Source organism: Camellia sinensis, chromosome 4, assembly GCF_055761805.1.
Source record: "Camellia sinensis isolate YWXY chromosome 4, ASM5576180v1, whole genome shotgun sequence".
Classification (NCBI taxonomy): Eukaryota; Viridiplantae; Streptophyta; class Magnoliopsida; order Ericales; family Theaceae; genus Camellia; species Camellia sinensis.
In genome coordinates this window covers 218,707,535-218,723,144 of record NC_138964.1, presented here as the reverse complement: position 1 = coordinate 218,723,144, position 15,610 = coordinate 218,707,535, and the positions used below count along the sequence as shown (strand labels likewise).

The window sequence follows — 15,610 nt, the reverse complement described above, 5'->3', positions numbered from 1 at the left end:
GTAATTAAAACTATGAGAATCAAATTGACATAAAAGATAAGAACAAAACTAAGTGCACGGATGCAAAATATAGAATGAGATAAAAATATCTCATAAAGAGTGAGTCTCATATGCCCCACATGATATGGGGTGCTCATGTGGGATCCACTCTTTGTGAGACATTTCTATTTCATTATGTATTTTGTATTTATGTGCCTAACATTGCTGAAGTGACAAACTATTAACTTTTAATAAATATCAAATAAATTTTTATCAATTTTGAGTACTTAATTTTAAGTTGTATCTAATAATACTTTAATCTAATAAATATTGAAACCTAGTAATATGGTTAGCACCATTGGTTATAGAATATACCAAAAATAGTTGATGTTTTCGACCACTTGAATGAGATAATGTTAAGGTTCACTTTCGTCCATGTTATTTTTAGGTCCTAAAAGCCCTAAATTATGGACATTAGGAGGGGATGAGAATTGTCCCATATGGTCTATATATCCCCACAAGAGTGTATGTGAAATTTAGGAAGAGAGGGAGCAAAATACATTTTGGTAGAGTTGGTGAGATAACTCTTGTTTCATCTTTATTTCCTCTTCAATTTCTTGATTATGTTTGTATGTCTTTGGTGTATGCACATATATTGTTGAAGCAAGCTTTTTTTGTTTGATTGTATAATGAATTTTGCTGCCGGGTATTACGGTTTCACCTTAAGATTTTTCAATCCCAAGAAAGATTCCTTAAGAATTTGCAACATTTAGATTTTTTTTTTTGCACTAATTTTAATTTTACAATGTACTTCAAAAAGTATCCTCATTTTTGTTGTAATTTAGGTCTAAGTGGTCTATATTTGCATTGCATTTGTAACTCATTACGTTTGAGGTCACGCTCATGACTTCCACATATGGTGTGTTGATTTTGTTTTCATTATCACGTGTTATTGATCACTATAATTTTGAAACTATATTCTTTACATGTTCCTGATTTAAAATGTAAAATTTAATTTTTAAAATAAAGTTAAATTGTAACTATCATAATTGTTTTTATGTTACACTACTCATTATTTTCACGCTATCACTTATTTAGTTCCTGGATTTAGAATTCTCTTTTGCTATTTGCATTATCATTCATTGACGTATGAGCTCATTCTATTCATTAACATTTTCAGGTCAGCCATTGAAAGATTATTAGAAGCCTCCAACGAATTGGGAAACCAGCTCCTTCTTGACCTTCTCAGGTTTCTCATGCATTCATTTATTTTATGAGAAATCACCATTATAAAATCCATTCTCACGTTTAATTCAATATATATATTAAAAAATAATCATACCATTCAATTTTATTTCATTTCAATAAACTAAATACTAAAATATATAATCATGTCCACAAGAATGCAATGAGTCACGTGTGTGCGTGCTTCTTTGTAGGGACTCAGGAGGGAGGAGTTGACAAGCCACCATGGATTCGCCGCCGGTAACTTGGATGTTTGTGTTGGTGGTGATTGGATTGATTGGCGGAGAAATGGGTGGTGTTAAAGCTTCACAAAGTTGTAGATTTCCAGCGATATATAATTTTGGGGACTCAAATTCAGACACCGGAGGATCTTCGTCGGCTTTCGAAGAAACCACATTACCAAACGGCATGACTTTCTTTCGCAAGCCATCTGCAAGGCTCTGTGATGGACGTCTCATTATAGATTTTATTGGTAAGCAATCTAGCAAATAGTAATTAAAACAAATACCATAAAAAAAAAAAAAATCTTGTAACAAAATAAATCATAAATTTTTTATTTCATCAATTTAAATTCTAATATTTTGATTTGTTTTCGATCTAAATTATTTGTCTATTTTTCTTGGGTAAACCTAATGAAAAATTACATCCCAACCCCTAATATTCAATCAAAATTATATCCCACCCCCTGACGTTCTGAAAATTACATTCTCACTCTTGTAGTTAATAGTTGCATTTCAGAAACGCTCATACTTATATAAAAGACAACAACTCCTAGTAGAAAAATAGAAAAATTACATTAAAAAAAAAAGAAAGGAAAAAAAGAGAGAGAGAGAGAGAGAGAATAGATTAGTTCAATATCTTCATTTTATCTAAATAATTACAATGACAGGGGGGTTAGCGTAATTTTTCAAACGTCAAGGAGTGATATGTATTGAATTCAAACCTCAGGGGGTGTAAATGTAATTTACCCTTTAGTCATTAAACTCAATATGAGTACATAAAATGTCTAAAATATTTTTTTATTAAATTTAATGACTATAACATTCTTTTGCACTCTGTTTCACTTAAGGAAAAAATAGACAAATGATTTAGAATGAAAATAAATTAAAAGTCTAGAATTTAAATTGGCAAAATTATAAAATTGAGATTTATTTTGTTAAAAGGATCTAACTTTGGAGTTTTTTTTATTTATTTATAATTTTCTCCTTTTTTTTCTTTTATTTTTGGATCATTTTCTATGCACAATATATCTCATTGCTGGATTTTCATGCAGTCCCCACTTAACTAGGAAATTGAAGTTACCAAAACATGTTTGCTACTAAATTATGATTGTGTGTAATGAACTGTTGAATATTATATTTGTAGTTGATTTGTTTAAAAATCAATCAATTATGCTTCAAAAATATGAACACGATAAAATAAAGAGCACTAAGTTTAAAAGTCTAAATTTCAATTTTATTTGTTTAAAGGTCCAGATACTCAAACACTTTGTCTAAAAGGACAATCTCAAATAAAATGATCAAAATACCTTTCCTTATATATCCCTTTCACTCAGAACTCTCTTCCTCCCGTCTATTTCTCTGTATCTGTCCAATGTTTCTATCTCTCTAATTGACAGCTAAGGTTTCTCTCTCTCTCTCTCTCTCGACAATGGTTTCACCACCACCACCACCGCCGCCGCTGCCAACATTGCCAACTCCACTCTTCCCTCCTTATTTGGTGACCTAACACCAACACTTTCCTCCGCCGACCTCCGCAACACAGCCTACAAGATCTTCGTCGTCGCCTACCACACCACCTCCGACAAATCCCTCACTTAGGCCGACCGATCTCCATCTCTTTCGCCATCGTCATTTTCGAGCTTACCTTCGAGGCGGCGATCAATCACTTCAACTGCCGCTAGCAAGGTCAATAAGGTGTTATGGCTCCGATCTAGTTCTAATTCGGGCTTAGGATCCGGATCGAAGAGGAGTGAGGGTAGTCCATCTCGTCGTTGAGAGGAAAGGGAAGAATTTCTCTATCCATTTTGGTCTCTCTCAAAATCTGTTTCTGGAGAGAAAAAGTGTATGTGTGTTTGTGTGATTTGGTTCCTATCTCTATACATATAGAGATATAGATCTGTTTTCTTCTCTCTCTCCAGATCTATTTCTGTTTTCTTTTTCTTTTTTTTTTTCAAGTTTTTGAGCAACACAGATTCAGTTTTTTTTTTTTTTTTTTTTTTTTTTTTTTTTGTAGTTGTTAATTGTTGTTGTCGTCGTCATCATCGTTGATGATGATTGCAACAGATAGAACAGATCTTGAATAAATTTGTTCAAATTTTGAATAGACAATAGTATTTGAACAGATAATAGGATAGATTGAATAGATAGTTAAAAAATTTGAATATATATATATATATATATATATATATATATATATATTTTTGAACATATAAGGAAAAAATGAACAATTAAGGGGGAAATTTAACAGATAGATATAAATTTGAAAAAATAATTAAAAAAATTGAACAGAGAGAAAAAAATTGAACAGATAAATATAAATTTAAACAGATAGTCAAAAAAAGTCAAATAGATAAAAAAAAAAAAGTCTACAAATAAATTCAGGGATAAAATTGAGAACAAAATATTCTCCAAAACTAACAAAAGGATTTCTTACATAATTATTTCACAAATGGTGGACCTACCACCAATAAAAAAATATCCACCGAACCTAATGTATTAAATTCTCCTTAGATTGAATTTATCACTAAGTTTCTCTATTTTTTTTGGAGAAAAAGTTAATAAGATATATTACACTAGTAATCCCTTCATTTCGTTCTCTGTGTCATTTTGATCTCCATAATTTTAATTAACTCAATTTCAATTTTAATTTTTTCTATTGTATCAATTTAATTTAATCGAAAATAATTGTTAGCATTTTTAACCCCCAAAAAAAAAAAAACACACACACACACGTGAACAACATGTAACCTATGATGACTCACCTAGTCAGAGGGAATATAAGTAAATGGACCATTTTATCCTTAAAAACAAAACACATATCATTCATGTGCCTATTTTCCTTCAAAAGTCATAACAGAAGTTATGCATTGGACCAAATTTACACAAAATTCAAAATTTAAATTAAAATCGACCCAAATGAAACTAACCAAAACAATAGAAAAAGCAAAGTAGAAGAATGACGAATGTAATTTGCCCAAATTAATATTACTGTTTTTGTGTGCAGCTGAAAATTTGAAACTACCGTTCTTGAATGCTTACCTGGACTCAATCGGGACAAGTTATAGGCATGGTGCTAATTTTGCCGTAGCAGGTTCCTCTGTCCTTAAAGATGGAGGCTACAGTCCATTCCATCTAGATTTTCAAGTATTGCAATTCATACAGTTCAAGAAACGCACCACTGCCCTCTACAACCAACTAACCAACAATGGTGAGCTCTGCTCTGCCTCTCTCTCTCTCTCTCTCTCTCTCTCTATCTCTTTTCCCTTCCCATCCCTGCAATATTCATTTATTTGAAGATGAAAACACCAAGAAAAATGTGACCAAAAACAGGTTTTAGGAGCGCAATAATAAATAGAGGGCAAGAATATAGGCAATGATATTTTCATATAGAAATTTTCATTTAGGACATGACAATTTTTGGTTATTTCATTTTAAGCTAAAACACCTATTACCGTGGCTCATAATTTCAAAAATATTACTCTTACATCATTTTGGATGTGTTTCATGTATAAAAATTCTATTTGTAAATCATTTTCTTGAGAATAATTTGACTCATGCCTAAAAGTATGGGCAAGTTTTAAAGGGTTCATTACACTAATAGGTTACAATATAGTGTTTTGGCATTAGCCCTGTTCAAAATCATTGGCAGAATAAAGGGTTTTTGAAATTTCACATGATGCCTCAACAAATTCAAAATGACTTAAATACATATATAGCTCCCAAAAGTACGTAATTTTGTCCCAAAAATATGTATTTTTGTTGCATCTTAGTTCTCAAAGTATGCACTTTGACGTATTTTGATTCCCAATATTTTAATTTTATTATATTTTTGTAAGTTTCAAAAATACCCCTCCTTCCCTTATTGACTTTGAATGACTTAAAGATTAAAGTGTAACAGATTAGATATTTTTTTGACCATTAATGTAATTAACCCCGATCTTCAAATGTCACAATTACACCAAGCCGGTGCACTGATGACATGAAATACTCACTCCTAACTGTACAGACACTTGTGTGGATATATGATAATAGAAAAATGCTAGACATAAATACATTCCTTGATTTTATTATCACAAGATTAGACGTATATTTTTTGGTGTGGACCCACTACCATGTGTCTAATGGTAAGAAAATATAATGAAAAATCCAATTATGTATAACATGATTCATGATTGTAAGTGTGAAGGTTAATTTTGTGGCATATGCATCCAGGGAAGAAGCAGATCTCACCATGTAATAGGAATCTTCCACTGCCCAACGACTTCTCAAAGGCTCTATACACGGTTGACATTGGACAGAATGATCTTTCCTATGGCCTGAAAAATTACCCTGGAAAATTACAAGAAATAATTCCTGAAATCATAACAATGTTCGCCCAAGCAATTCATGTAAGCAACACCCCCATCTAGCTATTGTCACTTCTAACTCAGAATTCTAACATAGGCACAAATGGACTCAAGACTCTAATAGATTCCCCCCCGATATATATATATATATATACCAACAAAATAAAAATAAAAAGTACGAACTATAACGTTTTCCTAAAAACCAAAAAAATAAATGATATGTATCACTTGTTTTTTGTCACCAATTTATATTGCAGTCTATATGGATAAGATAATCATTAAGGAATTAATAAAAGGAAATGATATCTCTCTACATACCCAGGTGATATGATATATGGTAGTCCTACAAAAAAAAAAAGAAAAAGAATTAAGATGAAAACTTAGGTACATTTTTCTTGTATCCAAGTTGAGGTACAAAAGATAGTAACCGTAAGACAATTCATCTACTAAAGTAAGTGACACACTTTTGAGTTGTGTTCAACTCTATTTCATGTCATTAAAAGCATTTATAATAGAATCGATATTAAAATCTCGAATAATGTCTTTTTTAATAACTGTGAATAAGTAACTTCTTCACTCCTCGTTCCCTTTTTTCTTTTCTCCGCTGATTAGGATTTTTAATCGAGACTAATTATGATAAACCTTTTTTTTGGGTCTAAATTTGTTTAAATTTTATACAAACTCCCATATTTTATAGATATAGTGGTGACCATTTGAATTTTTTTAAAAAAATATACAGAACATGCCTTTTTTTATATATAAAATAAAATAAAAAAATAAAAAAACAACCCAAAAGGGTGACCCTGTATGACTTGTGCAGGGAAGTCCGTCCATGTATGCACGGATGAAGACAGAATTCTAGACTCATAATTGGGGGGGGGGGGGGGGGGGGGGGGGGGGGGTGTTAAATCTCAGTCCCATCCATCCATTCCAGGAGTTATTTGTCTATACCGTATGGTATTTCATCAAATGGGGATTGAAACTAACATTTCTAAGGTCTATGTTTCAGAAACTATACAAGGAAGGGGCGAGGTTCTTCTGGGTACATAACACTGGGCCACTCGGTTGCTTGCCATTCTATCTTGACAGATTGCCAGCAAATTCGGGAAACTTATTGGACCAGACTGGGTGTGTGAAGCCTACGAATGAGATCGCTCAGGAGTATAACAGGCAGCTAAAGGACAGGGTCTCACAGCTAAAGGCAAATCTCTCTGATGCCACATTTACATATGTAGATGTGTATTCAGCTAAATATGCACTCATAAGCAATGCAAAGAATCTAGGTATATAAACTTGCTAAGTTCAAATCTTATCACTACATTATGATAGCAGTCCACTGGGTGGAGCACAACTAATTGTTTTGTGGGGATTTGATGGCAGGTTTTGATGATATAAAGAAGTTCTACGACTTACAATGTGGTAAGACAGAAATTGTGAATGGCACAGTCCTTGGTAAATGTAATGATCCATCAAAATTAATTAGCTGGGATAACGTACACTACTCTGAAGCTGCCAACTTACTACTTTCAAAACAAATTATCAATGGCTCCCTCTCCCACCCTCACGTATCAATTGCAGAAGCTTGTCATAAACTCCCATGAACACATGATCATTAAATACCATTGTTCGATAAATTATGATTATGGATGTTCCCTAACCATAACAGGTATTGGTGGTTTCGCTTTAAAGGGATACATGTTTACTTGTATCATCCTAGAGTGTTTCCATACCAATATTAACAATGCTTCTGCAATAAAAGTTCATTAATTTGAATTATCAAATTTCTATTTTACATGCAATTATACATCGGTTTTTATGCACTATATATTTTTCAGTCTCAAATGAACTCTACTATCAGGCAAGACAGAATACTGAAGACGGATACAATTCTATTATTCTATTAATTTCTTCCAATCTAATGTTCTCCACATTTTAACCACTGGAGTATAATGTATTTGATGCAAGATTCAGCCCATCATACATGATTGAAGTACTTTAAACTCAAGTTTCTTCTCAAAAAAATAAAGTGGGAGGGGAAAAAAGATAAAGCAAAGCAAAATATCAGCCACCTGCACCATTTGCTAGAAATAATGCTTAAATTTCTAATGTAGAAAAACAGTAAAACATCACAAGTGTTCGATTCTTGAAAATATAAAGGAACACTAATTTTGCTCCGTTTGCTAAAGTGAAAATACTTAGAAAGAAGAAGAGACAGAAGAGAAAATGATACCTGCCCATTGCACCCCAGGGTGATATGGCCCATATTCATCCTCCAAAATATTCCTTGCTTCTTCAAATAGATCTGCAGTTTATTGCATAAAAGTTGCACGCAGAAAAGTCCCATTTGATTTAGAGATCCACTGAAGAAAGCCATTCTCTTTATGGATGTCAAGAGCAAACTGACAAAGCATCTCAGTCTTATCAATTTGTAATGCTTGAACACGGGTCTGAAAAAGCAATACACTTTTAAATTGTGGGGTCTAGGGAGTGTGACAATAAATCACACTGAATCATTCGAAAGGGATGGGCAAGGAAAGTGAGTGCTAAATTCCAAATAAGGTCGGAGGGTATAAAATCAGAACCTAAGAAGCATAAACACGGATATGCGACACGACACGGATACGACATGGAAACACAGACACACCAATTTTCAAAAAATCAGGGAAGTATCTGAAGAGTGTCGGTGTTCGACACAGACACGACACTTCTTAAAAGTGTTCGTGCTAGGGAAAATAAGAATGATGGGTAGAAGGCCAAAAAAAATTGGTGTGCAACTCCTTGTGTGGTGAGGTGCAACTCAAAAGCTATGGCGGTGCAACTATGAGTTGTATGTGTAAATTTTTTTGTTTGTTTGTTTCACTCAGATGTAATTCCCCTAAGAAAAAATTACTACTATCATGAGAAATTATATATAAGTGCAACTCTTATTTCCAATGTACCCACACAGTAATACGATAAATCAAAACTATAGGTTCTATCGCAGGATTAGAAACTTTGAAGTGGAGATTATACTGAAGAAGATGAAATCAAATAAGGTTTTAGGACTCGATGATATCCCTATTGAAGCTTGAAAGTGTTTGGGTAAAAAGGGGTTGCTTGGTTGACTAGGCTTTTTAGCAAAATTTTGTTGACTAGGAACATGCCAGATAAGTGGAGGAATAGTATTTTAGTGTTAATCTATAATAATAAAGAAGATGTCCAGAATTGCAACAACTATAGAGGAATCAAGCTAATGTGTCATACAGTGAAAATGTTGGAGAAGGTGATGGAACATCGATTATGAGATATAACAAAGGTGTCAGTGAATCAATTTGGATTTATATCTGACAAGTCAACAATGGAAACGATTTATCTTTTGAGGAGAGTAATAGAAAAGTATCGAGAAAAGAAAAAAGACATTCATATGGTGTTTATCGACCTTGAGAAAGCATATGATAAAGTGTTTCGGGATATAATATGGTGGGTGTTAGAGAAAAAAGAGGTAACAAAATGTTACATTGATGTGATTAGGGACATGTATAAAGGGGTGGTGACCACTATTAGATCGTCTACTGGAAAGACAAATGAATTTCCTATCACTGTAGGGTTACACTAATGATCTACCTTAAGTCCTTATCTTTTTGCTTTAGTTATGGATGAGCTAACGAGAAATATTCAAGATGACGTGCCATGGTGTATACTTTTTGCAGACGATATTATGCTAGTGGATGAGACTAGAGAAGGAGTTAACATAAAGTTGGAGATTTGGAGAAAAACTCTTAAATCTAAAGGATTCCAGATTAGTAAAACTAAGACAGTATATGGAGTGTAAATTTAGTAACAGTAACAATGAAAGCAGAGGAGAAGTGAAGATTGAGAACTAAATACTGCATAAGAGTGAACATTTTCGTTGTTTAGGGTTGATTATCACAACAGCGGGGGGAGATTGATGCAGATGTAGCCCATAGGATTAAGGCGGGATGGTGTAAGTGGAGAAGTGTATTGGGGTACTGTGCGATAAATGAATACCCACTAAACTAAAAGGTAAGTTCTATAGAACGATTATTAGACCAGCGATGTTGTATGGGACGGAATGTTGGGCAGCTAAGAAACAACATGTAGATAATATGAGTGTGGCTGATATGAGGATGCTAAGGTGGATGTGTGGCAAGACTGGACAAGACATAATTAGGAATGAGTGTATTCGGAAATGGGTAGGAATAGCACCGATAGAAGATAAGTTGAGAGAGAATCGACTGAGATAGTTTGGTCACATTCAACGGAAACCAACAAAGGCAGTAGTGAAGAGATGCGATGCTATAACGGTAGATAGAAGTGTTAGGGGACATGGTAGGCCTAGATTAACGTTGGCTAGCGTTGTAAATAGAGATATGGATCTACTTAATTTGACTAACGAAATGGCATTGGATAGGGCCGCGTGGAGAAGAAAGATTCATGTAACTGATCCCATTTGATGGGACTTAAGGCTTGGTTTGGTTTGGTTTATTATATTTTAATAATAAATAGTAACAAATTCAAACCCCCCTATTCAAACCCTTGTATCTCATTCACTGTAATTTCGTTTCGACTCATTTTTGTGTTTTTCGATTCACTTAATGACCTAATTTTCATCCCACCCCTCATACGCCTTGTTCTATCTCGTTTTGTATGTCGTCGAAGCTCCGAAAGTTGGCAAAAAATAAGATTTTTCCTTTTTTTTTTTCTTCCTTTATCTTCTCTCTCCATGTTTTTTCCGTCCTCCTACCTTTCCATAATTATTCTCTCTCTTTTCCTCTTTCTTCATGGCCCTTCCACCAAGCTTGTGGTGGCCACCGAACCTCCGACAATGGTGGTGCCGTCAAGTGGTGATAGGCATAAAACTACCCACAAAAAGCAAAAACCAAATGGATTGGTAAACATGTTAGGGTGCCTTGGTTTCCAATCAAGCATCATCCATTACTTCTATGTTGCTAAGAATATTGTCACACCCCAAATCCGGGCATGACCGGCCGTGGCCCACAGGGACTTAGCCCAAGGCACACGTAAGCCTAAACATGAACCCAAAAACCAAAAAGAATAAATGTGATGATAGCCCAGAAATAAATAAATCAACACTCAATCCAGTGACATACCACAAGTGAAAACAAGTCATAACCAACTTCCTAAAAATATATATATACTAAATGGGACACAAACTGCCCATAAATTAAAATAATTCTAAATAAAACCCAACCACAATGTATGCACAAAACTCGACAAGCAACCTAAAACAAATTAAATAAATGCCCTAGAGGTCCATGCAATTGAGTCCCCGCTACGCCATGAGTCCATTCTAAGTCTTTCAAACACCTGGAAATGGTAAACAACTAAGTCAGCTGATAGCTCAGTGAGTAGCAACATGGATAGTAAATACAGTTTTGAAAACAGGGTTCAATTCCAAAATAAGATATATATCACAGAAACTAGATTGGCATACAGTTTGGTAAATACAACATGTTTCAAAAAGAAGGTTCTACAATTCAACACTTAAAATACTCATGTCTCGCAAGAACATGATAAACGACATTTTCCACTTAAAACAGATTATAACATGAACACCAATAATTTTCTAGGTACCAATAAAAACAAATAATCTGCCACACAGTTCTCAAGGCTATAAGCCCCGTTGGATTCAATACCGAACTAAGAGTCATCCTTAGGGTGGCACTTGGGCCTTTTCTCAAAGACGATCCGATTGAAGGTCACCTAGTTGTTTTTAAAAGCCTTTTCCTTACAATCGTTGAGCACTAGAGTCATCACGGCCCAACCCGGATCTGTTCTCTAGTGACCAGAGTCACCACACACAGTGGAATAATTTCCCTGGACTAAATACACGCATGGTCCCAATAATCAATACACATCAGTTTTGCAAAACATGGTGGTTCATCATTATAAACATGAGACCAAAACAAATAGTTTACAGTATGCCAAGTTCACACATGTTTCAGAAATAATTTGATTCAATTGATAATATAATAATTTATCAAAGCAGTTTAGTCTTGAAACAACAATTTAATTTTCCAACAGTTCAGGGTAGGGGAACATTTATAAAAATACGTAGCATGAAACTACTCACCTGAAACCGAAATAATATAATCCTTGAATAGAGTATGAACGTCCAACTAGTGCCCTGAACCAAGTATGAAACTACACGTCACTACTAATTTAAAAACACTAAAGAATAGGAACTAAGTAACCTCAAACTTAAAGTGCACTAACACGGCTCAACCCAACTCACCGGTACTCTTAAATATTATCTAAGTTCATGTTCTTCACGGTCTAAAATCACCCAAGACATAGGTTCCGGTCAAAACTTAATTAAATGTGACTTTGAGATAAAACAGAGCTTTAAACAAGTTTTCGCAATTTATTCGCTAACTTTGAAAATTACAAAACCCACTCCACGCTATTTGAAAAATTCCAAAAATCTCCAGATATCAACTAACATATCCTAAGTTTCAAATCCAATTGGTTTCACTTGATTTACTTATCAAAATAATTATCTACAATTTATTATATCCAAACAGGTTGTTTTCTGTAGCACTTTAAAGAAATTGACGGTTCTCTTAATATACAAGAGCAATCAATGCAAGGCCAAAAACGTACGAAACTAGACTCGTAACCGGTTCTAATGACACTAATTTGATAATTTTTGGATTTATACCCAAAGAGAATAACACTCTCGAGTTAACTGTTTCGGACTGGTTTCCTGGACAGATTTAAATACCTCAATTTATATGGATTTCGAATCCCAAAAATTATGAAAAAAATCAGATATGCAATTCAATATGTAATTGATCTACTGTAAAAATTTTAGATTAAAATTCATCCGTTTGATATGGTTTCTTGATTTTTAAAGTTCGTGATTCTGTGCAGAATTTTTGAACTAAGAATTACACCCATTCTTTACACATAAATTTAGCTCCTCAGATTTCTTAACAGTGTATACATATATATACAAAATACATAAACCTACAACCTCTCCATGAATGAATAAAATAATTATAGAATAAGGATGAAGAACAAAGAAAGAAGAGAAGAAAACCTAGGAGGCCACACAGCACAACACACCCAAAGCTCTCCTTCTTGGCTACAACAATACTCTTGATGATTGAAAAACCCCTCTCTTTCCTTCATAAACCCACGGCTGCTAGGGCTGCTAGTGTTGTGGAAAACAATTATAACAAGAGTTAGGGTTTGTGTTTATTTTATTTTATACTAGTGGTGGGCACACATAGGTCAAATAGATAGATAAATATACAAAATACATATATAAGTTACATGCAATTCAAATGGTAAGAGTCTAACTTATTAATTTTGTGATCTAGAGTTCAAGTCACACCCTCTTCTCCTTTTTTTTTTTTTTTAATAATAAATCTTGCTTCTAAATCAATGACTTTCACCATAAATTTATTTTAGGTTTAAAATTAATTAAAAGATCTTCCAATAATATTTAATTTGCACTTAAAGATTCATAATAAAATATTTGAGATTTGTAAAATTATTATTTAATTATTTACTTAATTTTTATATTCGGGTTCTCACAAATATTGTCGTGATAGCAGGAAGGGGGGGAAATGAGAGAGAAGGAGAGAGAGAGAGAGAGAAATCTTATTTTTGACCAACTTTCGGAACTCCGATGGCATGCAAAAAGATGGAACAAGGCTTATGACAAGTGGAATGAAACTAGGTTATGAGGTGAATCCAACGACGTGAAAATGAGACAAAACGGAGTTACAACAAGAGAGAGACCAATGTTTGAGCAGGTAGGTTTGTATCTGAAAGAAGAAAGGAGACGAAATGAGACGGAGATGGACAGAGAGTTCACATTGAAACACGGATGAAACTCTAAGGTTTAATTTGTTAAAATTGAAACTCTGGAGTCTAAATTGAAAAACACGTGAAACCCTGGGGTTTTTTTTTTTGTAATTAACCCTATATTTTATGTTGTAGAAAACAAAATATGATTTTTATAGTGAAAATTATAAATGTTAAAATTATAGCATCTATTTTTAAATTTATGAATAATAAATTTATATTTTTGTGATAAAAAATTTAGTTTTTATTATGAGCATTGAATGCGAGACTTATTCAATAAAATTTTTTTCTAAATTTTTTGTTTGTCTCATTCTATAATTTATTTATGTTATATGGGAGTCACTAGGGGTATGCGCAGTACGGGTCAGTGCGGTTTAGGGGTAAAATAGAAACCGTTGTGCTAGGTTGACAAATTTGTCATTAGAAATAGCCATTTTTCTATCAAACAAACAACGATTCGGTTGACAAATAATGGCGGTTTCGACTTGGTGATTCAGGTAGATTGGCTTTTTATAAAAAAAAGCATAACTCAAATTACAAAACTTGAATGAAAGATTAAAAAAATCCCAAATTAAAATAGATGTCCATTCATCTAACATTTACCATCGGCAAACTAGCAAACTAAAAACCCAACAATCCAAAGTGTTAGTCACACTCTGATGAAACAGGATATAACAAACAAGTACAAATAAAAACTCAAATACTGAAAATTTCTGCCAAAACATTTTTTAGTTAAGATTTCTTATATGACCTGGTAATAACATCACAACCTATCTTGAGTAATGTGCAACGTAATAAAAATATTTATTGAACCATGCAAGTGAATACTTAAATTTTTTAGGCACAGATGAACCAATTCAGTGTGGGTGGAATTTTTTTATACTCAAACAATAGCTAACAATTTTATTTTATTTTTTTTCCCTTATTGAGCATAACAAAGGCCCTAGATTGCACTTGAGAAACAAAACAAAACTCTTCAAAAAATTTAAAGAATGTATGCTTTCAAAAATTACGATAGCATGCACCAACCAAGGTCTTAAATAAAAAATATTTGAAGGATGAAAACGTGTCACAGATTCACAGATTGTGTTGATAAATTACAGACATCGGGCGGGGGGGGGGGGGGGGGGGGGGGGGGAGGGGGAGAGGAAGAGAGTATTTGTTAATTTTGTGAGACCTTTTCATTAATCATCACAGATTCACAAAAACACCATCAAACAATAGAAGAGAGAGAGAGAGAGAGAGAGAGAGAGAGAGCAAAGAGAAATGGATCACGAAACAAATCGGGGAGAAAAGAAGGTTGGAGAAGACGTGGTGGGGATCGGCATAGGAGCAATAGAAGAGACAAAGTGTTGTTTACCAATCTGCTGAATGCAATTATGCAATGAGATGTTGGGCTAAAATAAGTTAATCTAATAAATCTCTATATGCTAATGTATGTGCAATTAAAAAAAAATTGTAATAATATAAGAATAATGATAAAAAAGAACAAAAAAATTAGTTTATGGTCTCTCTCCTATTTTTTAATAATAAGAGAGGTCCATTATATTATTTTCTAATGTCTAAGGTGCTCACACACCCCATACATCCCACACACCTAAAATGAGTCCCATTGAACTTTGCATAAATTTTTCCAAAATGAAGAATCCAATTCAGTCTCACTACCACCATCTTCTACCACTTTCATTGCCCACTTTTCACTACCGACAAGAGCAGCCGAGGAGGTTGAAGAAGAAGTATTAGAATGTTTTGAGTAAGATTCGTTCGGGAAAAGAGTATGTATTCAAGAGTCCTAATGATCAAGTTACTTTCGAGATCTCTAAGAAGATCTGGAGCTCTGCCAAAGATCGCGGTAGAGCCAATGGTGGCGTCGGTGAAGAAAGCAGATTGGAAGATGATGAATCAAACCCTAACCTTAACCCTAACGCTAATCCTAATTTGTTTGATCACAATAGTAACAACGTTGTTGACCATAATAGTTTA

General features: G+C 33.7%; 1 protein-coding gene and 1 long non-coding RNA gene across 2 annotated transcripts; one reads left to right on the top strand and one right to left on the bottom strand.

Annotated features, from left to right (window-relative positions):
• The first annotated feature begins 391 nt into the window (after window positions 1-391).
• On the top strand, window positions 392-8,009 carry LOC114264510 (GDSL esterase/lipase At3g27950). Its single transcript, XM_082867600.1, has 6 exons — window positions 392-1,228; window positions 1,419-1,696; window positions 4,450-4,653; window positions 5,658-5,833; window positions 6,801-7,074; window positions 7,172-8,009. Exons 2-6 carry the CDS (start codon window positions 1,450-1,452, stop codon window positions 7,390-7,392), a joined length of 1,122 nt encoding a protein of 373 aa, XP_082723726.1. The 5' UTR covers window positions 392-1,228; window positions 1,419-1,449; the 3' UTR covers window positions 7,393-8,009.
• LOC114264511 (uncharacterized) lies at window positions 1,282-8,288 on the bottom strand. Its single transcript, XR_003629993.2, has 4 exons — window positions 8,022-8,288; window positions 5,676-5,774; window positions 4,485-4,718; window positions 1,282-1,664 (listed from the first exon to the last, which is right to left on the bottom strand). It is a non-coding gene; the product is annotated as an uncharacterized LOC114264511 (long non-coding RNA).
• Window positions 8,289-15,610: the final 7,322 nt, after the last annotated feature.

Coding starts and splice junctions, on each gene's coding strand:
- LOC114264510 (XM_082867600.1), top strand. CDS start 1,450: ATGGATTCGCCGCCGGTAACTTGGATGTTTGTGTTGGTGGTGATTGGA. Junction 1,697..4,449: donor TCTCATTATAGATTTTATTG/GTAAGCAATCTA, acceptor TTTTGTGTGCAG/CTGAAAATTTGAAACTACCG. Junction 7,075..7,171: donor AAGCAATGCAAAGAATCTAG/GTATATAAACTT, acceptor ATTTGATGGCAG/GTTTTGATGATATAAAGAAG.